Genomic DNA, 19,542 nt, shown 5'->3' on the forward strand with positions numbered 1-19,542 from the left:
CCATGGAAACAACGTTGGTGACGTCGTGCAGCGTCATTTGACGGTGGAATTCCAAAGGACAAGGGGGCGGCAGCAAGGAGGCGGTCCCAAGACTCAACAAAATATCCGGACGTTCCTCCTTCTTTTACCGTGCACCCCAAAACTGGAACAACCTACCAGAGACTCTCACTTCCACCCCCAGTTTAAGTTCTTTCAAATCTAAGGCTGTCACACATTTTAATCTGGTCTGTAACTGTTTCATACTCCCATAATATATATTATCTTTGACTGTGCATGCAATGTCTTGTATATAATGTATACCCTGTTCATTTATGTAACTGTATTTGTAACCATGTATTATTTGTCCTAACTCTGTGCCCAGGACATACTTGAAAACGAGAGGTAACTCTCAATGTATTACCGGTACTTCCTGGTAAAATATTTTATAAATAAATAAATCTACTGTATTCCTGCTCTTCCACAGATCATACATTCTTGAATTGAGTCTTGTGGTGAAATTTGGGTTGGTCCAGAGAGGTACTAACTTAGAGGGGGACTCTGTTAGTCTAAATTTAGATTTGGTCAAGTACCAAATACTTAATGTGAAGTCTATTATGCTAGCTGCTAAGGTCTGGATAGATCTCTTGGCTTTTTCCGTATCCAGCCAAATTATAGCTGGAAGTGACAGAGTCATAACAGATGATTCTATGTCCACCCAACAGTTCGTCTTTGGGGGACAATGCCAGTATGTTATTTGTTTTAAGTGATAAGCCAAATAATATTCTTTATATCTGGAACTGCAATGTCCCTTCCTGTCTTTGGTGTAAGCAGGACTGATCTAGAATTTCTGTTTTTTCTCCCAGATGAAATACAGTATAGCATTTTGTATCTCCTTAAAATATTTGTGTGGAAGTGGTAAAAAAAAAGATATTCATCTCAACCAAGGTAATGTTACCAACCAGAATATTTGGTGTTTATTCCATTTCTGAAGGTCTTTCTTAATCTGAGAGAACAACCCTAGAAAATTCCATTCAAACAACTCCTTGTAGTTTTTGGTAAGGAAAATACTTGGGTATGTTATCTGCGTATCTCTTCATTTATAATTTAAATTCAACTGTACTAATTTCACCTCATGATTTGTGTGGGTCAAATTCAGGGCCTCATATTTATCAGAGTTTATCTTATGAACTGATAAATTTCCGAATTCTGAGAACCGCCTTTTCGTCAGCGAAAAGGCACACTTTGTAGGATTCAGATCCAATTTGTATACTCTGTATATTTGAGTTCCCTCGTATGGTGCAAACCAATGGTTTGATAGTTAAGACAAAAAGGAGCAGAGCGAGGGGCATCCTTGTCTGGTGCCATTAGAAATCTTAATATTGTTTAAATTAACGACCATTTTAAGGTTGCCGACGGGTGGTTATATATCACCTAAATCCCCATCAGGTAAGGGCTCGTGAACACAAAGGACATTAAGGTCTTATTTAAAAATCACCAGCTGATTCTATTAAATGCCTTTTCCACACCCAGACTCAATAGGATCACTTTGTGTTTGGAAGAATTAATATGGTCAATAATTTTGATAATCTTTCTAGTGTTTTCTGAAGCCTGTCTTTCACTCACAAATCCCACTTGATCGATATGGATGAGTTTTGGTAAAATCAGGTTTCATCTGTACACTAGAATTTTGCTATATAATTTGAGATCCGAATTTTGAGGGGTAATTGGCTGGAAGTTCCTGCAGGTTAGAGGGTCTCTGCCCTTCTTTATGAACAGCAGCAATATTTGCACTTGCCATCTGCTCAGGGATTGGCTTGCCTTTTAGAAAGGAATGAAAAAGATCAAGTAGATATGGAGATAATATTTAGATATATTTTTACAGTAGATATTGGAGAAGGGACAGCAAAAATGTCTCAAACCTCCAGGTGGAGGGTAAGACACCATGAAGTCCTCAAATTGGATGCACTCAACACACCTATATCAGTGATCTAGAATATAATGGTATAAAAATCCATAATGGTACAGTATATACTAGTATACAAAAATACTGGGGGCAGGTGCTGAGTGAATGAATGCTTTTCTGGAAGCAAATGCCCAAAACGTAGGCTTGGTCTCTAATACTAGTAAGTGCAAGAGCCGGCTGCCTATAGTGTGAAACAGGGTAATTACTCAATGTCCAATATGTCATTGGATTACAGATCTCTGCAGTGCTCAGTATAGCAACAATAGCATCAATAGTGGGTGTGTCTGATTAAGGTATGTAACAATTCTAAATAGAAGGGCAATATTATGCCATATCCCTTGATACAGCACATAACAGTGAATCGGCCCGCCAGGATGCACGCCCCCATTAAGAAGCATTCACAGCTGTGAGCAGCACTTCGCTTCTCCCGGTTCCACGGGACTCTGGCAGTGCTCAGTCTGGCACTCTATTCCACTATAGCACAGCTGCGAAAAGGGGAGTTTCCCTAAACTCCCTTCCTTTCATTTGGCTTACCTCTTCATGGTTTCTCTCTGGTTATCCATCCCCTTCACTCCTCCTCTCTCTCCCCCCCCCCCCCTCTTGGTATCCCTGGTATATCCAGCCAGGGTGGCGGAAGATTCATTTCAGCTATAGGGATCAGGTTACTACCCATTGAACATTAGTGTCTCCTTGTTATCCATCCCTCCCCTCCCCTGGTACCCCATGTTATAGGGATCTACCCAGTTTCTACAATAGTAGGTGGGATTACTTACTAGTACTGACCAGCAGACACCACCTATACTGCTGATCGCCTATGCTGCTATTTTTGCTATTTGAGCGCTGCAGGGACTCATGACTCAATCACAGATTGGACATATTGACAATTATCTTGTTACAGACTGCAGGTAACAAGGCAGCAGGCTCTTGCACTTATTATCAACATCTGAGCAATAAGACTGGTTGGTATTTCTGGCATAATATTGCCCTTATATTTAAAATTGTTACATACCCTAATCAGACACACCCACTATTGCGGCTATTTTTGCTATACTGAGCGCCACAGGGATCTGTGACCCAATTACGTATTGGACATTGAGTAATTACCCTGTTACACACTATAGGCAGCAGTCTCTTGCACTTATTATTAGTAATAGAGACCACGCCTGTCATACTGGCTCAAGTGTTTATTACACACCCATGACCCACATTTAAGCAGGCCGGCTGATATCTCTGGTACAAATATTGCCTTCATACGAAGACCTATAACATGTACTAATTAGAGACCTCCATTGTCATAATTTTAAGCAATTTTCTGTCGACCACTACCAACTGCTACGTAACCGCATTACGGATTCACTTTCAATTGCTGCTCACCAGCAGGTCCATTGTGTTTGTTCGATATACAGTAGCCCTCTTATTTTATTGTGTTGAGCATTAATAAATTTGTCTTTTTCACCCCTCACAATTATCCACCCTCTGTTACGTTTTGGGGTATTTGCTTCCAGAAAAGCATTCTTTCACTCAGCTCTTGCCCCCAGTGTTTTTCTATACTAGTGTATACTGTGCCATTATGGATTCTTAGACCATTACACACTAGATCACTGATATAGGTGTGTTGAGTGCATCCAATTTGGGGACTTGGTGTCTTACCCCCCACCTGGAGGTTTGAGACATTTTTGCTTCCCATTATACCCCCTATATCCCATATCCCCTAGTGTACCCACCCTATAATCAATCAATCACAGGAGTGTGAATATCTTCTATGGAGATATTGGAGAAGCCATCAGGGCTTGACACTTTATTGGATTTTTATTATTTTATAACAGCCATCAGTTCCAAAAGTGTTATTTTGACGAGTATATAATATTTTTTACTTTGGGTAAATTGCTGGCATCTAGGAATTTCTCTATCTTTTCCTTTAAAACTTCTGAATGCCGGGATTTATCTTTTAAATTGTACAGATAAATATAGAAGCCTGGAACTCTTTGGCAATAAGAGGGGCAATATACGAGATGTCCGCAACACATTTTGTTGAAGGAAAACAAGCACCTTCACCCACCCAGTTTACAAATGGAAAGCCCCACTCCTGATAACACCTACAGACCTCATTCCAATATGCCCCTCCAGTACCCCTCTGGATAATCCTCCCATCTGCCCCACCAGATAATCTCCCACACGACCTCCCTACTGCCCACCTGTCCCCTGTTCCTCAGGTTGATCTCTTTATTACCCTCTGTTCCAGTGGATTATCTCCCCACCCTGGATGATTTGCCCCCGCCCCCTCCCCAGGTAATATCTCCGGTAACTGCTCCTTCATTTATTTGATTCCCCTGCCCCCCCCTCTCCCTGAATGCTCTCCTTAACGCTCCTGACTCCTCCATTTAAATCTCTCAACCAGATGCCCTGTCCCCGTTCCTTCACATGATCTCCGTATAGACCCCTGCTGCTCCAGATAATCTCCCGGCTGTTCCTCCCTCGGGAGCTCCCAACCCCCCCGCCACGTACCAGTAAAGGAAGTAAAGAAATCACTGCTCTCTGACTTGGCAAGGTGCCAAAAATAATGTCTGGAATTTACATGCATTTAGCCTAGAATCAAATATACTGTTCCGAGTAATCTGCTTCTAGCAAAAACAGATCTCATGCTGTGTTAAGTACAAATAGTCTAATTATATCAGTAACTAAGCATCCTAGAACAGTATTACCTTTGGATTAGATTAGGTAAAGCCATCAAAAGAGATTATCCCATAATGTACTTTCATGATGAAAATCAAGTAATCAGTCTGATTTTCAGGAGTGCCAAGAACACTTGCTAAACTGTACATATAATAATTAAAAATAACCCCATCGAATATCAAGAAATAACCAATATTAGAGCTAGGATATGCCAGGTTTAAAATGAATCCTATATATAAAATATATAAATGTGCACTACAATATCTATACAATAAAATTAGATCATTCCTTTTTTTCCCTTCCAGTAGTGCATTATCTTTAAATTGTAATGTCACTTTGAACATTGGTAGCATAACTGAAGTACTGAAATTAATTACTAATCCTTTTCATTTGTTTCTTCACACACAGTATGGCACGATCCTTTTCCGCGCTTCTTCAAATATAAAAACAATGGAGGAAGAAGAGGAGACGAAATTAACAGGTTTGGGCCAAAATTATTAGTAATGAATCTCAATGCACTTTAACATTTATGATGTTTCCACTGTTCTAAGTGACATCATGCATTCAAGATGGACTCCTTATGCTTATGAGAAGAAAGCCCATATCTAATGTCTTCTTATCTCAGACTTTATTTTATATAGCTCCTCTGCTTTGTTTGCACACTTTAAGGGAGTTGCCAGATGCTCCCTTCTTTCCTCTCTGCAGCGAGAAGCACGTCCAAGAGAGGCGAGGAGTGAGAGGTGCGTGTCTGACAGCTCCGTGAGAGATGGCTCCACTTGCGTCAGCTTCAAAGCACCTGCGTTATTATTATTGTACCACTATATTGTTCGACCCCAAGCCTAATGAGTTTGGGCCTACAATTCAGTAACTGTGTCAGTGGTTCCCAACCTTTTTTTACATTATGCACCCCCTGCTAGATAATATTTTTTCTTAGCACCTCTAATTAATAAACCTTATTACCTACACATTAGGCTATTGCTAACAAAACTGTTTGACCGATCCCAAGCAGTATAGTGTCCCGAGCTTGTGGAGGTGAACAAACGGTTAATAAGGCACTAAACTGCACCAGTATGTGCAGACCGCATAGGTGGTATAACTGTCAATTATATTTCCAAAGACCCGCACCGCAAGGCCTTGCCACTGTGGTTGCAAAGTATTGTGGGAAACAATTTTGGAAGCCTCTGTTGTAAATGACAGCTACTGTGTACTACTCACGGTTAGGTGCAATTTAGGGTCTAAGTGTGAAGTCCCCACACTGGCTCAGGAACCCACTATACTGCCCAGGATAAGCCATTAAATATTTTTTGGGCGGTATCCCATGGAGACAACTCACAAATGTTTTGCAAACTCCCAGTTAGGGTGTTAGGCAACGCCCATTGTGGAGTAATCAAGTAAAAATGAAAAAAAGTTTTAAGTGGTAAATGTAAAAATTGTTCATATGTTTTCTCAGTCCAGTGGCTCACAAAACAAGTACACGCACCTCCTTTTCTTTTCTGTCTATTGCTTCCCGCTCAACCTGGAGTTGTGCTTCAAGAGGCATTTCTCCTGTAACTGCCATGACCGTGGGCTGCTTTCTGTCCTCCACCTTCAGGTAAGAAACACATTGTCTGTTATTGTGTTTATGGCGAACCTGCTAAAAGTCCATTTTTATGTCATTTAGGAGTGATTTTTTTTTTTACCCAATATCGTAAATACATTTTTTCTTGATGTATGATGTAGGAGGTTGACAGTTTTCCCTGATGTGCTACATGTGTAAGAATGACAAAGTTTATCCAAATACATGATGTGTGAGGATTACAAAGTTTTTCAGATGATTAATGCTGCATGAGTGATAATGTCCTAATATGGACACTGTACAGACATTACCTTTTGTAGATTATCAGCACTGATAAGCAGGGCCTGCTCTACTTCCTGGATTCTGCACTCCATCTTCTCAATCTCTTCATTTCTTTCCTGAACATCCCTATGAAGCTGCTCTTTGCAGAGTAGAAGTTCACTGCATTTATCGGTCTTTTCCTTAAGATGGTTTGCTAGTTTTTCGAGCTGCACAAAACAACAATCAAAACATTTGACAAAGGCAATTATACAGGATTTCAAATACAAAAAGTTCAACAATACTTAGGCGTTAACAGCTACGCAAATTGTCATTTATTAACAATATATTTTTTACATTTAATTTGATATAACTTTTATAAAGTTTAAAACCATTTACTAACACGAGTTTCATCTTGAATTGGGGTAAAGGAAAGTAAATATTCACTTGTATGGCCTTTATAAAATATAGATCATTTGTTTATTTTTCAGTGTTGCAAATTGCAAATTGGATAAACTAGTGAAAGCAGCATCACTGGAGATAAACTTAATGTAGGTACCTATACATTAAATAAGTGTCTAAGTGGTATTATACGCGACCATAAAACAACCCCTTTATGTACTGCATGGTATGGCTGTTCACTTTTTAACCAACCCCAAACCCTAAAGTGTAACTTATAGGTTGACATCATAAGAGAGCGTCACAAGACCGTAAGGTGAAGCCATGGTAAAAGACAGTGAGGTCAGTGTTTTGGTTACGTACTTGCCATTAAAACGTAGAAATCACTGAAGGGAAGTAAATTCATTCTGAGAGTACTGAACCACAGACGTCACAGAGCTGGTTCATCGTGATTGGCTGAACCGCTCATGTGACGCGGCCGCCGCTTGAAGAGACAATGTTTTTGTCTTCTCAAAACGCAGTCGCGCCAGCGCCCTCTGTCGTGCGCGCGTGCTCTAGGAACAGCTTCAACGGATCCTGCACTATGTGCTTGGCGCGTGTGCGTACCATCGCACACAGTATAAGCTCAGCCAGGTTGCAGCACCTGGACTGATCTGCAAAAAACTACTGTAGTTACATGAAAATGTAACATGGATGGGTCAGTGCCATTACTCTACGGCAGGGGGGCGCAAACTTTTTTCCCTGCGACCCCTTGCCAGCGGTTCCCCTCTCTCCGCCCATCCTACCCCGCTTACCTCGGCTCAGGCGGCATGACGTCACGTTTCCATAGCAACATGAAGTCACATGACCTCGCAGCGTCATTTGACGCTGCACTGCCATGGCGACGCGTCTAAGAAGCTGCTGGAGCCAAGGTAAATGAGGTTTACAGAAGCCTTCGCCGCCTCCCTGTCACTTAATTTAAGTGAAAAAACAAAAATAAACTGTGCGCTATTATCTAACTTAGAAAAACAATTATATATGGGTACAGTGCAGTGACTAAACCATATAAATAGTGGAAGAAATAAACCACAATAACCACAGTGAAAATATGTGAATAAATAATTAAATTATATCACATAACCGTGTAACTGATAAGGGCGTCTGCTGCTATAAACACTGGGGGTGGCTCAGCACCCCACACACTCTAAGAAATGGAAACAAAAAGAAAACAGCACACAACGCCAAATAGTGAAGCAAGTATTGAAATATATTAATAATTAAGAGGTAATAAATCTGCATACATCAAATTGATAAAATAGGTGCATTTAGTGTATATCACACTAGTTACCACTCAGTAGCTGTTAACAGGAAAGTCTGGTGCTTGTCTTTCTCTGTAGGAGCCTCTATGATGGTTCTGGGGCTGATTTCTTTCCTGCACTCCTCATCTGGCAGGACGTCACTCCCAAGGGGGTTCCCTTTAAGCAGCCAAGCTCCGCTGCAGATATTGGTGCTCGGTGGGACCGCTCCTCATCCGGCAGTATGCCGCCTCCGGGGGAATTTCCCTTTGAGCAACACGTCTCTACTGCAGGTATTCGCTGCTCGGTAAGGCCGCTCAGACTTTCACGCAGTCTGGAGCCGTTCTTCCCTGAAGAAGTAGTTAGATTTACGAAACGCGTTGGATGATACTTCCTGATACTTCCTGATACTTCCCTGAAGAAGTAGTTAGATCTACGAAACGCGTTGGATGATACTTGTCTATGCCATATATCTGCTAATTTCTATTTATTGGATCCGGCCTGTTATTATTATTTTCTATGCTATTTTGGTGCTATTTTGGGCCAGTGAGAGACTCTAAGGGACTTTATTACACCCGCCTGCCGATTCCATCACCGCTGCGGAGACTGTGACGTCATCACGCATTACCATGTGACGGAGCGGCATCGTGGCACGCTGAGTGTGCCCCTGCAAGTTGCGGTTTGGCGTCCGCACAGTGGAACTGCTTGCCGAGCCACTCGAACGGCTCCAGACTGCGTGAAAGTCTGAGCGGCCGGATGAGGAGCGGTCCCACCGAGCACCAATATCTGCAGCGGAGCTTGGCTGCTTAAAGGGAACCCCCTTGGGAGTGACGTCCTGCCAGATGAGGAGTGCAGGAAAGAAATCAGCCCCAGAACCATCATAGAGGCTCCTACAGAGAAAGACAAGCACCAGACTTTCCTGTTAACAGCTACTGAGTGGTAACTAGTGTGGTATACACTAAATGCACCTATTTTATCAATTTGATGTACGCAGATTTATTACCTCGTAATTATTAATATATTTCAATACTTGCTTCACTATTTGGTGTTGTGCGCTGTTTTCTTTTTGTTTCCACTTAATTTAAGTGCCTTCGGGATGCACGCGGGGCCCCTGTAAACCCCGCGCCACCCGCTGTCAGTCTTGTGCCACCCCTGGGTGGCACGCCCCCCAGTTTTGGCAACGCTGCTCTACGGCACTGTCAAACCCTGAACCAAAAGTTTGCCAAGAAAACAAGACATTAGAAAAGTTTTATTCCCCCTGCTGTTTCCACTGCAGCCAGGGATTCTGGGCAATGATATGCATATGAGCACTCAGGGAGTCATTCTTTACTTCTTATTCATTTTAACATGGACCCTATAAGCCTATGCCTGCCATAGTACACAGAATTTCAGCGCAGCCTGGCTTAAAGAAGTGCATAGCCAGTAAACCTACTCACAGACAGCTACTTTGACCTCATCAGTGCGAGGTTTGTTGCCGACTATGCAATGTGAAGCTGGTAAGTGGGTATAACCAGACACGGAAAAAAAATGATGGTAGGTATAATAATAAAAAAATTTTTTTTAAAAAAGAGACAAAAACCGTCCACCATACAGTGTACAGAAAATAAAAATACCACCTGTGGTGCATTTCCAGGTTTCAAACAGGTCTGTTTTTCCCCATTATCACTCACTGTAGCAAACAGTGTTTCCACTGCAGCCAGGGATTCTGGGTAATGACATGCAAATGCCATGCAAGAAAACAAAAAAGTAATTTACAACAGGTAACTTTGACTACATGTTGGACCTGAAATCCCTGGACTTTACCCCTTGGGTAAGAAGAAAGATTGTGTTTGTCTGAGATTTGGCCAGTGTGAACCAGCTAAGGATGGGTTAATGTTCCAGAGGCAGCAAGATAGGAGAGCAATTACCCAAAACTGCTGCACACATGCGATTGATCTCTGCAAATGACCTTGCCAGAACTGGAACAACTGCTAACACGGGACAAAGATACTCATCCCACACACACATACTAGGCCCAAGAAAAGGAGAACATTATGTTTGGGAAACAAAGAGAAAAGTTACATAAGTATTAAAGAAGATAAGAAAACAGGGCGGGGGTGGAGCACGCTAGAATGTGAGATGATACGAGCGACATAGTGTAACTGCTTTTTGCAAGATATTAGTCCTGAATAGGATTTCCTTTGTCTGGAACAGGATTGCTCGATTGTTTTGTAAGTGAATGCAACACTGTACAGTTTACACAGTTTCGTTTATTCACTTACTGTGTTTTCATGAGCCCAGACCTTTGTACTATCAGTGACAATATATGCAGCATTTCTCTATGTCTCATGTGTGTGTTTTTACACAGTCGCAGCTATCAATTTAATTTATTTTTAATATACTAGTTCTCGCCTGGATATTATTTCATACTTATCCATTAAGGGTTATATTTTAATCTATATTATTATGTGAGGGTTTAGTGCATTACTATGGGATCCTTCTGTAAATATATCTATAAAAAAATAAGTTTACTTTTAAAGCTGCAGTTCAAGAAATATCCTACGTGTTTAAAAAAATAAAATAAAAAATCAGCTCTGTATTGTGAGAAAATTCTTTTTGAATGGATGAAAAACCGCGCTCAAACTCAATGTTATATATTTGGTGCTGTGTGCTACCTGGGAGGTAGACAGAATGTACAGTAAGGTTGATGGATTGTGTCAAAGGGACACAGTCCACAGAGAATCCCTTTGGTAGGTGCACTACAGACCAGAATTTTTATATATACTTGATTCTATATGGTCAGTACGCAGCTGTAAACAAACAGTCTAAAAGAAACTTTAATAATTTACATACGGTAGGATTTGTAGTTTTAATATTTTTTTAATTTTTAGGTTTTTGCGTGGGATTTTAATCCCTAGGCAGGAAATGTGCAAACTCCTTTAACACTTCTATATTTTCCTTCTGGCACATATAGTTCTGTACACAAGTGTATATATCTATATATTTTCGCACATTTATTGCAAGCTTCGCAGAGCGCTGTATCAATTGCAACCACAACATAGCTTAATATATAAACCACTTCCTAACTAAGCATATTTAGTATACTGAGGTGTGTGAATGCGTGTGAAAGTTGCGTACCCCACCCGAGAAGAGGAGTGGAGCATGCTAGGATGCGAGATGGAATGCATGAGTGACGTAGTGGAACTGCTTTTTGCAAAATGTATAAGTATTGCGCCCTGAATGTGATTCCCTTTGTCTTGACCAGGGAGGAACGCTCTTGATTGTTTTATCCTGTGCACACTGGCTATTTTACTTGTATGGATGCAGTGCTCATAATAAACTATTTCTACTCTGGAAAACACCCTCCATATCAGAATCACCTTTTTATACAACAGCAGTACATTACAGATCAAACACGGATAAAAAGAACTAATGACTTCACACTCTAGAGAGTAGTACTTTAACAATTAAGGTTTATTTATTTTTCCAATCTTACCTCATTGCTTTGTTGGTCTTTTACAGGTTGGTACCTTTGTGGCATTTTAAGTTGCTGCTCAAGTTTGTGTATCTCCTGTTGAAATACATCTCTTTCATGCTCTCGATCAACTGCCTGCTCCTATGGCACAAGAATGAAAAATACAATGTCGATTTGCAACTACCATCACATGTTTTAGAGACCAAAAGCTGAACATTCCCAAGGCTTCTTAAAAAGACAATGAAGAAATCCATTATAGACTTGGAAATAAGATCACTTCTGGCATAACATACTTATAGCTATAGCCCCAATGTATGTGTTTGTAGGTTATACTTGATAATATGATTCAATAACTTTTCTTGCTCAAAGAAAATGCTTCAAGCTTCTGAAAACATCAAGCACAAGATCCTACTGAGAACTCCCCTGGTTCTCCTCTTATCTTTCTAGCTGTTCCTTCAGCATCTCCATTGTTAGCTCTTCCTCTGCACGTATCAGATTGGATGACCCTCCATCACCTGAAATGTAAAATGTCTAAAGCAGAGCTCCTCATCATCCCACTTAATCCAGGTCCAATTGGACCCCTTTCTTTTACAGTCAATAATACCAGCATGTATCTTATCTATCAAGTACCCTGCCTAACTGTAATATTTGACTTACCCCTCTCCATCTGCACTCACTTTCATGCTGTTGCTAAAGCTTGCCAATTTTTCATTTGCAACATGGCTAAAATCTGCCGTTTTCTATGTCACTCCACAAAAACTCATACATGCCCTATGCATTATCTCCCGACTTGACTATAGCACCCTTCTACTCTCTGGCCTTTCTGTCTCCCAACTCCATTCAATCAATCCAAAATGCTGCTGCCGACATCTCTTTTCTAGGCCTGTCCCTGCCCCTCTCCTCCTGAAACTCCTTCAATGGCTCTCCATCAAGCTCTGCATCAACTATAAAATTAAACTCCTCTCTTTCTACGTTCTATATTCTTCCACCCCTGCTCACAGCTCAGCTGTAATGTCCCGCTATACCCCTTCTTGTTTTGCTGAAGGCTGTCTCCTCTCTGCTTCACTTGTCTACAGCACGGTCATGTCTGAAACCCTTTTGGCTACCAACAATTGCCAATTCCCATCCCTCTCCATCTTCAAGCCTGAAATCTCACTTCTTAGTGAATCACTTGGTTATTTTAGGCCTGATGCTACTTCTCACACTCTTGATGCACTTACTTGTCCTCCCAAAAATGTCCTATACAGCACTTGTAGCAAAAATAAAAGACCAAACTCGAATATCAGTGGTAACTTAGGATAAACAATAAATTACTTCTTCAATATATCTAAATCCAACATGTATTTGGGATGAAAGTATGCAGAGTTCCTACTTAGATGGCTGGTTGTCAACATGTGATATAGTAGTGAGCGGTAGACCTCCACAGGTCTGGTGGGCAAGTATATGCTCAAGATGTCAAACACCAATGGTGAGCTGGGGAAGGTCGGTACGAATGCCAGTCGATTGAAACTCTGATAGCGTCCTCCCTGCCACGATGGTATAACGGAGCAAAGAAAATAGAAAAAATGGCGGTGCGCAACAGAAAGGGCTCGAGTGCCAAAAGCACTAATAAAAATCTATTTATTTAGCAGCACATGGCAGGCAATAAAAGTAGGGCTAGTAGGTAGGATACCGCCTGCATTGGCGCTTTATCAAAGAGTAATCAACGATTACTTTGATTACGCTTTGATAAAGCGCCAATGCAGGCGCGAAACAAGTTAGAGGTATCCTACCCTCTAGCTCTACTTTTATTGTGTGCCATGTGCTGCCAAATACATTGATTTTGATTAGAATTTGTTGCGCTTTAGTCCTTCATCACTTTTCTGCTGCGTACCGCCATTATCTCTATTTTCTTTGATCCACTATACTGCACTTGGCCAATTGTATTCTGTAAGTCTCCCTTTATTCCATTTACATTGCAATGTGTGTAGACACAGGGACGTCCTCATTCCTATTAATTACCATTTTAATACACTTGTGAAACTTTGTACAGGATCTCCCTTTACCGCCTGTATTATAATGCTGTAAAGCGCTGCGTACATGGATGACGCGATATAACTGTATGGATGTTTATATAGCACCACCAATGTACGCAGTGGTTTACCAGAGACACTAAATTGAACCAGGTATAAACAGATTATAAAAAAGGGAACATAACCATTTACAAGGAACGAAAAAACGGAGCACCATCCAATAGAATAAAGATCCAGAGGGGGCTACCTTATTAAAAAAAAAAAAAGACTTTATTTGGTCATACAAAAAATGAAACCCTACAGAGGTGGGGGAACAACGCGTTTCACGCCTAAAGCAATTCATCATGGTGTCATGGCGGACTCACCTTAAACATAACCATTTAGCATGTATTACCAGAATACAGCAGTGGTAGACCGCGACATGTTGCCTTATTTATAACAAAAAGCTTTAAGAGTTTCTGTATCTGGTTGCGAAAATAAACCTGAAGTCCTATGTACTAGAGCATAACATAGGAGACTTCACAAATATATCATTTATACTGGATGATGTGAAGTTCATCACTGATTTACTGTAAGTATTTAGAAAAAGTTAGACATGCACAGACAACATACAGCAGAAAGACAACCCGCACAACAAGTCGCTCTAATTTAATAGTGGGGAATGTTGCCCATAAACGTTGCATACAGAGATACAATCAGAAATGTATATATTTTTTTCTAAATGCTTGCAAATAATAAGTGATAAACCAACATGAATATAATTGATATGATTTAAACTTTGTTAGCTACAAGCCGGGTCATTGCACTAGCATAGCATTTTAGTTCCACACAGTATACTACTGAGATTGCACTGCTAACACTTGGATCTATTGTGAATGGAGGGATAATTTGTTCTCTCCATGACATAATTGTACTTTTAATTACTACTGCTAAAAGGGAAAAGGAGTCTTGAACGTGGGTATCTAACAGAGTGTTGTACCAATACGTTTTCAAATCCAATATTTTATTCATGTAGCTTGTACTTTGCCCAACTGGAGATGCCTTTATGATTCTGGACAGTACAACCAGGGCCGCCGACAGGGGGGGACAGAAGGGACAGGTGTCCCGGGCCGGTAGCTGGTGGGGCCCGGCCGGCGCTGCATGTCGGGCCCGGCTGCCGTTCCTCTCGCGGACGGGCCCCAGGCTCTCCCTCAGCTGCAGGCGTCTATCCCTCTGTCCCACGCCGAGCTTCCGATGCTGTTGTGCGACAGGCCTCTCTGACATCAGCGCACCGGAAGTAGCCCAGCTTCCGGCGCGCGCTGACGTTGGAAGCTCGGCGTGGGACAGAGGGATAGAGGGATAGAAGCCTGCAACTGAGGGAGACCCGGGTGCCCTGCCGCGAGAGGACAGGCAGCCGGCCCTGGTCAGGGGTCGGGCCTAACTTGCAGCGCCGGCCTGATCCAAAATGTTAGTCTATTTTTTATATATGTATTTGGTGGGGGGGTCTTTTTTTTATATGTATGGGGGGGTCTTCTTTTATATGCATTGGGTGGGTGGGGGTATTTTTTATATGCATTGGGGAAGTGGGGGTGCATTTTTTAATATGCATTGAGTTGGTGGGAGGTGTATTTTCTAATATGTATTTGGGGTGGGGGGTGTATTTATTATGTGTGGGTGTATTTTTAATATGTATTGGGGGGTGGGGTTATATGTATTTAGGGTGGTGGGGGTTTTGGGATCTATTTTGTGGGAGGGGGTTGAGAGAGTGGGTAATTGACAGAAGGCGAGGGCGAGTGAGAGGAGAGAGGGGGTAGGGAGTGAGGAAGAGAGGGATTAAAAGTGAGACGCAGGGGAGAGAAATTCATGCGAGGTGAGAGAGGATGAATGAGGGAGTGAGACGTAGGGGAGAGAAATACATAGTAAGAGGGTAGGAAAGCAATACTGCCGAGAGGGGGGAGGGGGGGGAGTTGGACATAACTCTAGTCTTGGGCCCTGGGAAATCTGTCAGCGGCCCGGAGTACAACTGCTGCATATGAAATTTGAAAAGCTCTTGAAAGATGTTTGGGCTATATAATGCATTATTGTGAACTACATCACTAATGGAGATCCAATTCATTCGTTTATAGTAGGAATTAGAATTCCAAGTATACCGCATATTGCTAAAGGCATAAGTCAAACAAAGAAATTTCCTAATACATACTTGTTACTCCCTTATTAGAAAGGGACTTCTTTGCTTGCACCATGCATTATTATTAATGTGTTTAAAGTATTTGCAAAAGGATGCATAAATGCATTTTTCAAAGTGCCTGCACTCTGTTTTGTGTCACTCTCACAACTGATAAAATGCTGTGATTAAAATAATTGTTTGAAGTAGATGAATACATATAAACGATGGATGAATATATATGCAAAGCATGGTATTGTAAGCAGCTGGAGACGTAAGTGCACGTATACAAGAAGGTCTGTTATTTTTTTGTCTTGCACCTAAACACTTCCGTGTTCTGTTAAGATGCTCTTCCAGGGCAAACTTTCTCTGACAGAAATGGTGTAATAATTGTTAATAATTTTCTATTGGCGGCAAAAGATTATGTGATGTGACAAGAATCTCTCTTATATAAGCTTAATTAGGGTTATTTCTTATAGTTTAAAGCCCCAGTCTGTCCTGTTCGATTCTTTTTTTAAAACATTTTTTAGACTTCCTGAACTGGTGGATCCCCACAGAGGGGATCTGCAGACCCCTGACCTCTAAGAATTCCCATACGTCTTCCCGAGATACTCGTTTTGTCCATGGACACCAACGATTGCGGGGGTTGGGCTTGCTCCGGTGGCCAATTGAAAGCCTCAGAATATGATCTTGAAGCTTTTTATTGGTGAACACGTGGCTATATTAGTTGATTTGTTTAAGTTCTTGCAAAAAAAAAAAAAAAAAAAACATATCTCAGGAACCAAGGGGGCCCTGTAGGTTGGCGGATTACAGATCAGCTCCAGCAAACCCCACCAGTTTAAGTAAGTATACATAACCAAATGGGGAATGTTGCATAAACATGATCTTGCCAAAGCCCTAGAGGGAGAAATGTGTTCATTATTTTTTCTGTTCTATCCATATTTTATATACCGTTATGTCAGTTTTCATTGTCCCATTCTATTTTTTGTATGCTATTTGTTTTTTTGGGCACATTATGTCAGCCCACGTCTGTTTAAAACCCTGTTTTTAAACGTTTATGACTTTTGATAATGCATGTGCATTTTCTTGACAAGTCCTGGAACAATGACAACTTAGTGTGGGTTTTTTTGTCGGTTACTTTTCCACCCTTTTACTTACATCTAAAAATTTGCGTGTTTTCTCAAGCTGCTTTTCCAGGGCCAGGTTTTTCTGGCGCAGATCTTCCAGATCCGTGTTCTTCTCCTGCTCCAGTTCCATGTAATGATTCAGCTGCTCCTCCAGCTCCGTTTCCAGCACCTTCACATGTTTGTGGAAGTCACCCGACTCCTTTTCAGCTTGCCGCTGCACCTCGATTCTCTCATTCAACAGCTTCTCGGTCTCCTCCAGCAGTTCTGTTCATGAGAAAGGTCGCAAGAGATTGCGTTAGTGAAATGTGTTATGGTGTCTGCTAAACTTGCTGAATAACTCTATACAAGCAGAGTGCGCACAATACTGTAGGTTGGGAAAATATTGGATCTGATTGTGACATCAGAACCACTGGCTATTTTTTGTTTTATGTAGAAACATTATTAAAATATGATTTATTTGCCATAGCTTCTTAAAGTTTGACGTGTTTTATTGGGTGTATAGTCCACTGCACGGCAGGGTCCTGCTTTATGGTCCTAAAACAGAACAACCTTTGTATTTCAAAACTTAAATGTTTTACATAAAGGCCAAAATAGTAACAATATAAGAGTACTTACTATGAGAGTGTGAATAGTTAGACCTTTTATTTAATTCAATAACGATGTAGTATATTATGATTTTATTTTAGTAGGTCTGAATTTAATTTCAACCATGAAACACACAACTGTATAATTCAACATTTAATATTAGTATGGTGCTATTTTACAATGGTTATATATTTATAATATATGACCTGCGATATGGTCATTCCAATACTGTAGAGAACCATGACAAATGTAATCATATTTAACCATAAAAATGTATATTATGAGTTGGGGAAAAAAATATTGTTAAATATCAATAATAAAAATCCAATGTTCTCCCTAACTATTTTGTGATCATAAAGGTCCACAGTGTATACAGAAATGTACATTACATTTCAAGGCTTTAACATAGCTTGTAATGAACAGCAAACTTTCACCTGGTGCAGTTATAAAAGAAAAGAACCGTCACAAAGATGATTAATATGAAATAGATACATGAAAGAAAATCACCCGGCGTTAAACGCAATTTTCTTATCACTATTTCAAAGACTCCTGCCTCATACCATCATCTTACAAGAGTCATCAACGTTGCTAACATTTATGTTAAAGGATCAATTAATCAATGTATAAAATATCTCAGTTTGTGCAACGGATTATTATTTGAAGTTCGATTTCTTCATTAATAAAGGGAAGAGAAACTATCTGTAATTATACAGTAACCTTCATTCATTCTTTTTCTGGATGGATAAGATGATGGTTATATATGAATCAGTGTGTTAGTTACAGTGCACAGAAAAGAACAAGCCGCCCCACATTAACCCCTTGGTTGCTGAAGGAGATGTTTAAGAAAAGTGTGAAAACGGATGATTGAAAGCTGGGAAGTCAGTAAATGTTAGAGCAGGAATCAGAAGCCCAAAAAGCCATTGATTAATTCATTCCCAATCTGTGCAATTAGCCACCCGATTAAGATTGGCCATGCAGGATACAAACACACCTTCTGTGGGAGCTGCATCGACTGCAGCCTCTACTACGCCTAGGAGAACAGAAAACAAAACAGAACAAGAGCAGAGTAATTCACATGCCTTCTACGGTGGTTTTGCAATGTGACAACGTGGGAGAGGAGAGAGCAGCAGAAGTAAGAATGTGGGGGGAATGATGACAAAAAAAAAGAAGCAACATAATGGATGGTGAACCAAGCAAAGAATATTTTGATAAAGTACAACCAATGCTACAGATCCAGACAAAAATCAAGAAAGTTAATTACCCCACCTTCATTAGTATCTTCATCAGGGCTTGGCACATTTGCCTGTGACCTTGTTGATATGTGCCTGAACCTTTTATATTGATTGTCTTACCTGTTGTGGATGATGTGACCAGATTATTGCTTACATTTGGCTAAAGTGCTTGCTAACACATTTTGACATACCAAGAACAAGCCAGACTTCCATGGCCTCATACTAAAATAAAAGAAGACTCGCATAGGGATTATAATCCTTAACCTTGTGTGATGATTAGCAGAAATTAGGTCAATTATTTCTAATCTAGTCAGCAGCTGGAGCCCCTTTAAACCAAGAGACACAAAACACGCTGTACCCCATTTCCAAAATGCTTACAGTAAAAGTATAACATAAGAACAGAAATGAAAGTTTTTAACACATGGGAGTCATTCTTTAAAACAAAAAAGAAGAAGATGTGGACGGTAAAGTTAGTTACAAATGAAATACTTAAGCATCTGAACTCCATATTACGAGGGAATAAATTACCTCTGCCAATGGAAATGAACATGTTTTACTGCATAATGATACAGCCGTCAGACTCATTAACAGTGTTACTGTGCATTACAGTCGATGGTATTTGTCAATTTAACAGTTTCACAGATACTCAACATATTTTCCACAAATATATATATATGGCCCAGGCCAACATCAATACCTTTGAGTAACCAGCAGTAGAGAGCCTACTTCGGGTAACCTCACACTTCACTCACTACTATAATTGATTAATCATTGATAATAGGACAGAATTCCATGTGATGGCTTCAAAAGGACGAGGGGCAGTGATCCACCAATAGGTGATACACCAAAATAACGAGGTGGCAGCGATCGAACCATAATGACAACATT

General features: G+C 40.6%; 1 protein-coding gene across 2 annotated transcripts in view; it reads right to left on the reverse strand.

Moving 5' to 3' along the window:
* Positions 1-19,542, reverse strand: part of AKAP9 (A-kinase anchoring protein 9) — a 97,607-nt gene that overhangs the window by 40,771 nt on the left and 37,294 nt on the right. The window contains exons 4-8 of one of the 2 annotated variants that reach the window (XM_075587381.1): positions 18,414-18,452; positions 16,869-17,101; positions 11,577-11,696; positions 6,482-6,658; positions 6,096-6,200 (exon numbers count right to left, since the gene is read on the reverse strand). In XM_075587381.1, coding sequence (XP_075443496.1) covers positions 6,096-6,200; positions 6,482-6,658; positions 11,577-11,696; positions 16,869-17,101; positions 18,414-18,452 — 674 coding nt within the window. The remainder of the gene's footprint in view (positions 1-6,095; positions 6,201-6,481; positions 6,659-11,576; positions 11,697-16,868; positions 17,102-18,413; positions 18,453-19,542) is intronic. The other variant, XM_075587382.1, reaches the window with a different exon arrangement.

This window comes from Ascaphus truei, chromosome 2 (assembly GCF_040206685.1).
Source record: "Ascaphus truei isolate aAscTru1 chromosome 2, aAscTru1.hap1, whole genome shotgun sequence".
Lineage (NCBI taxonomy): Eukaryota > Metazoa > Chordata > Amphibia > Anura > Ascaphidae > Ascaphus > Ascaphus truei.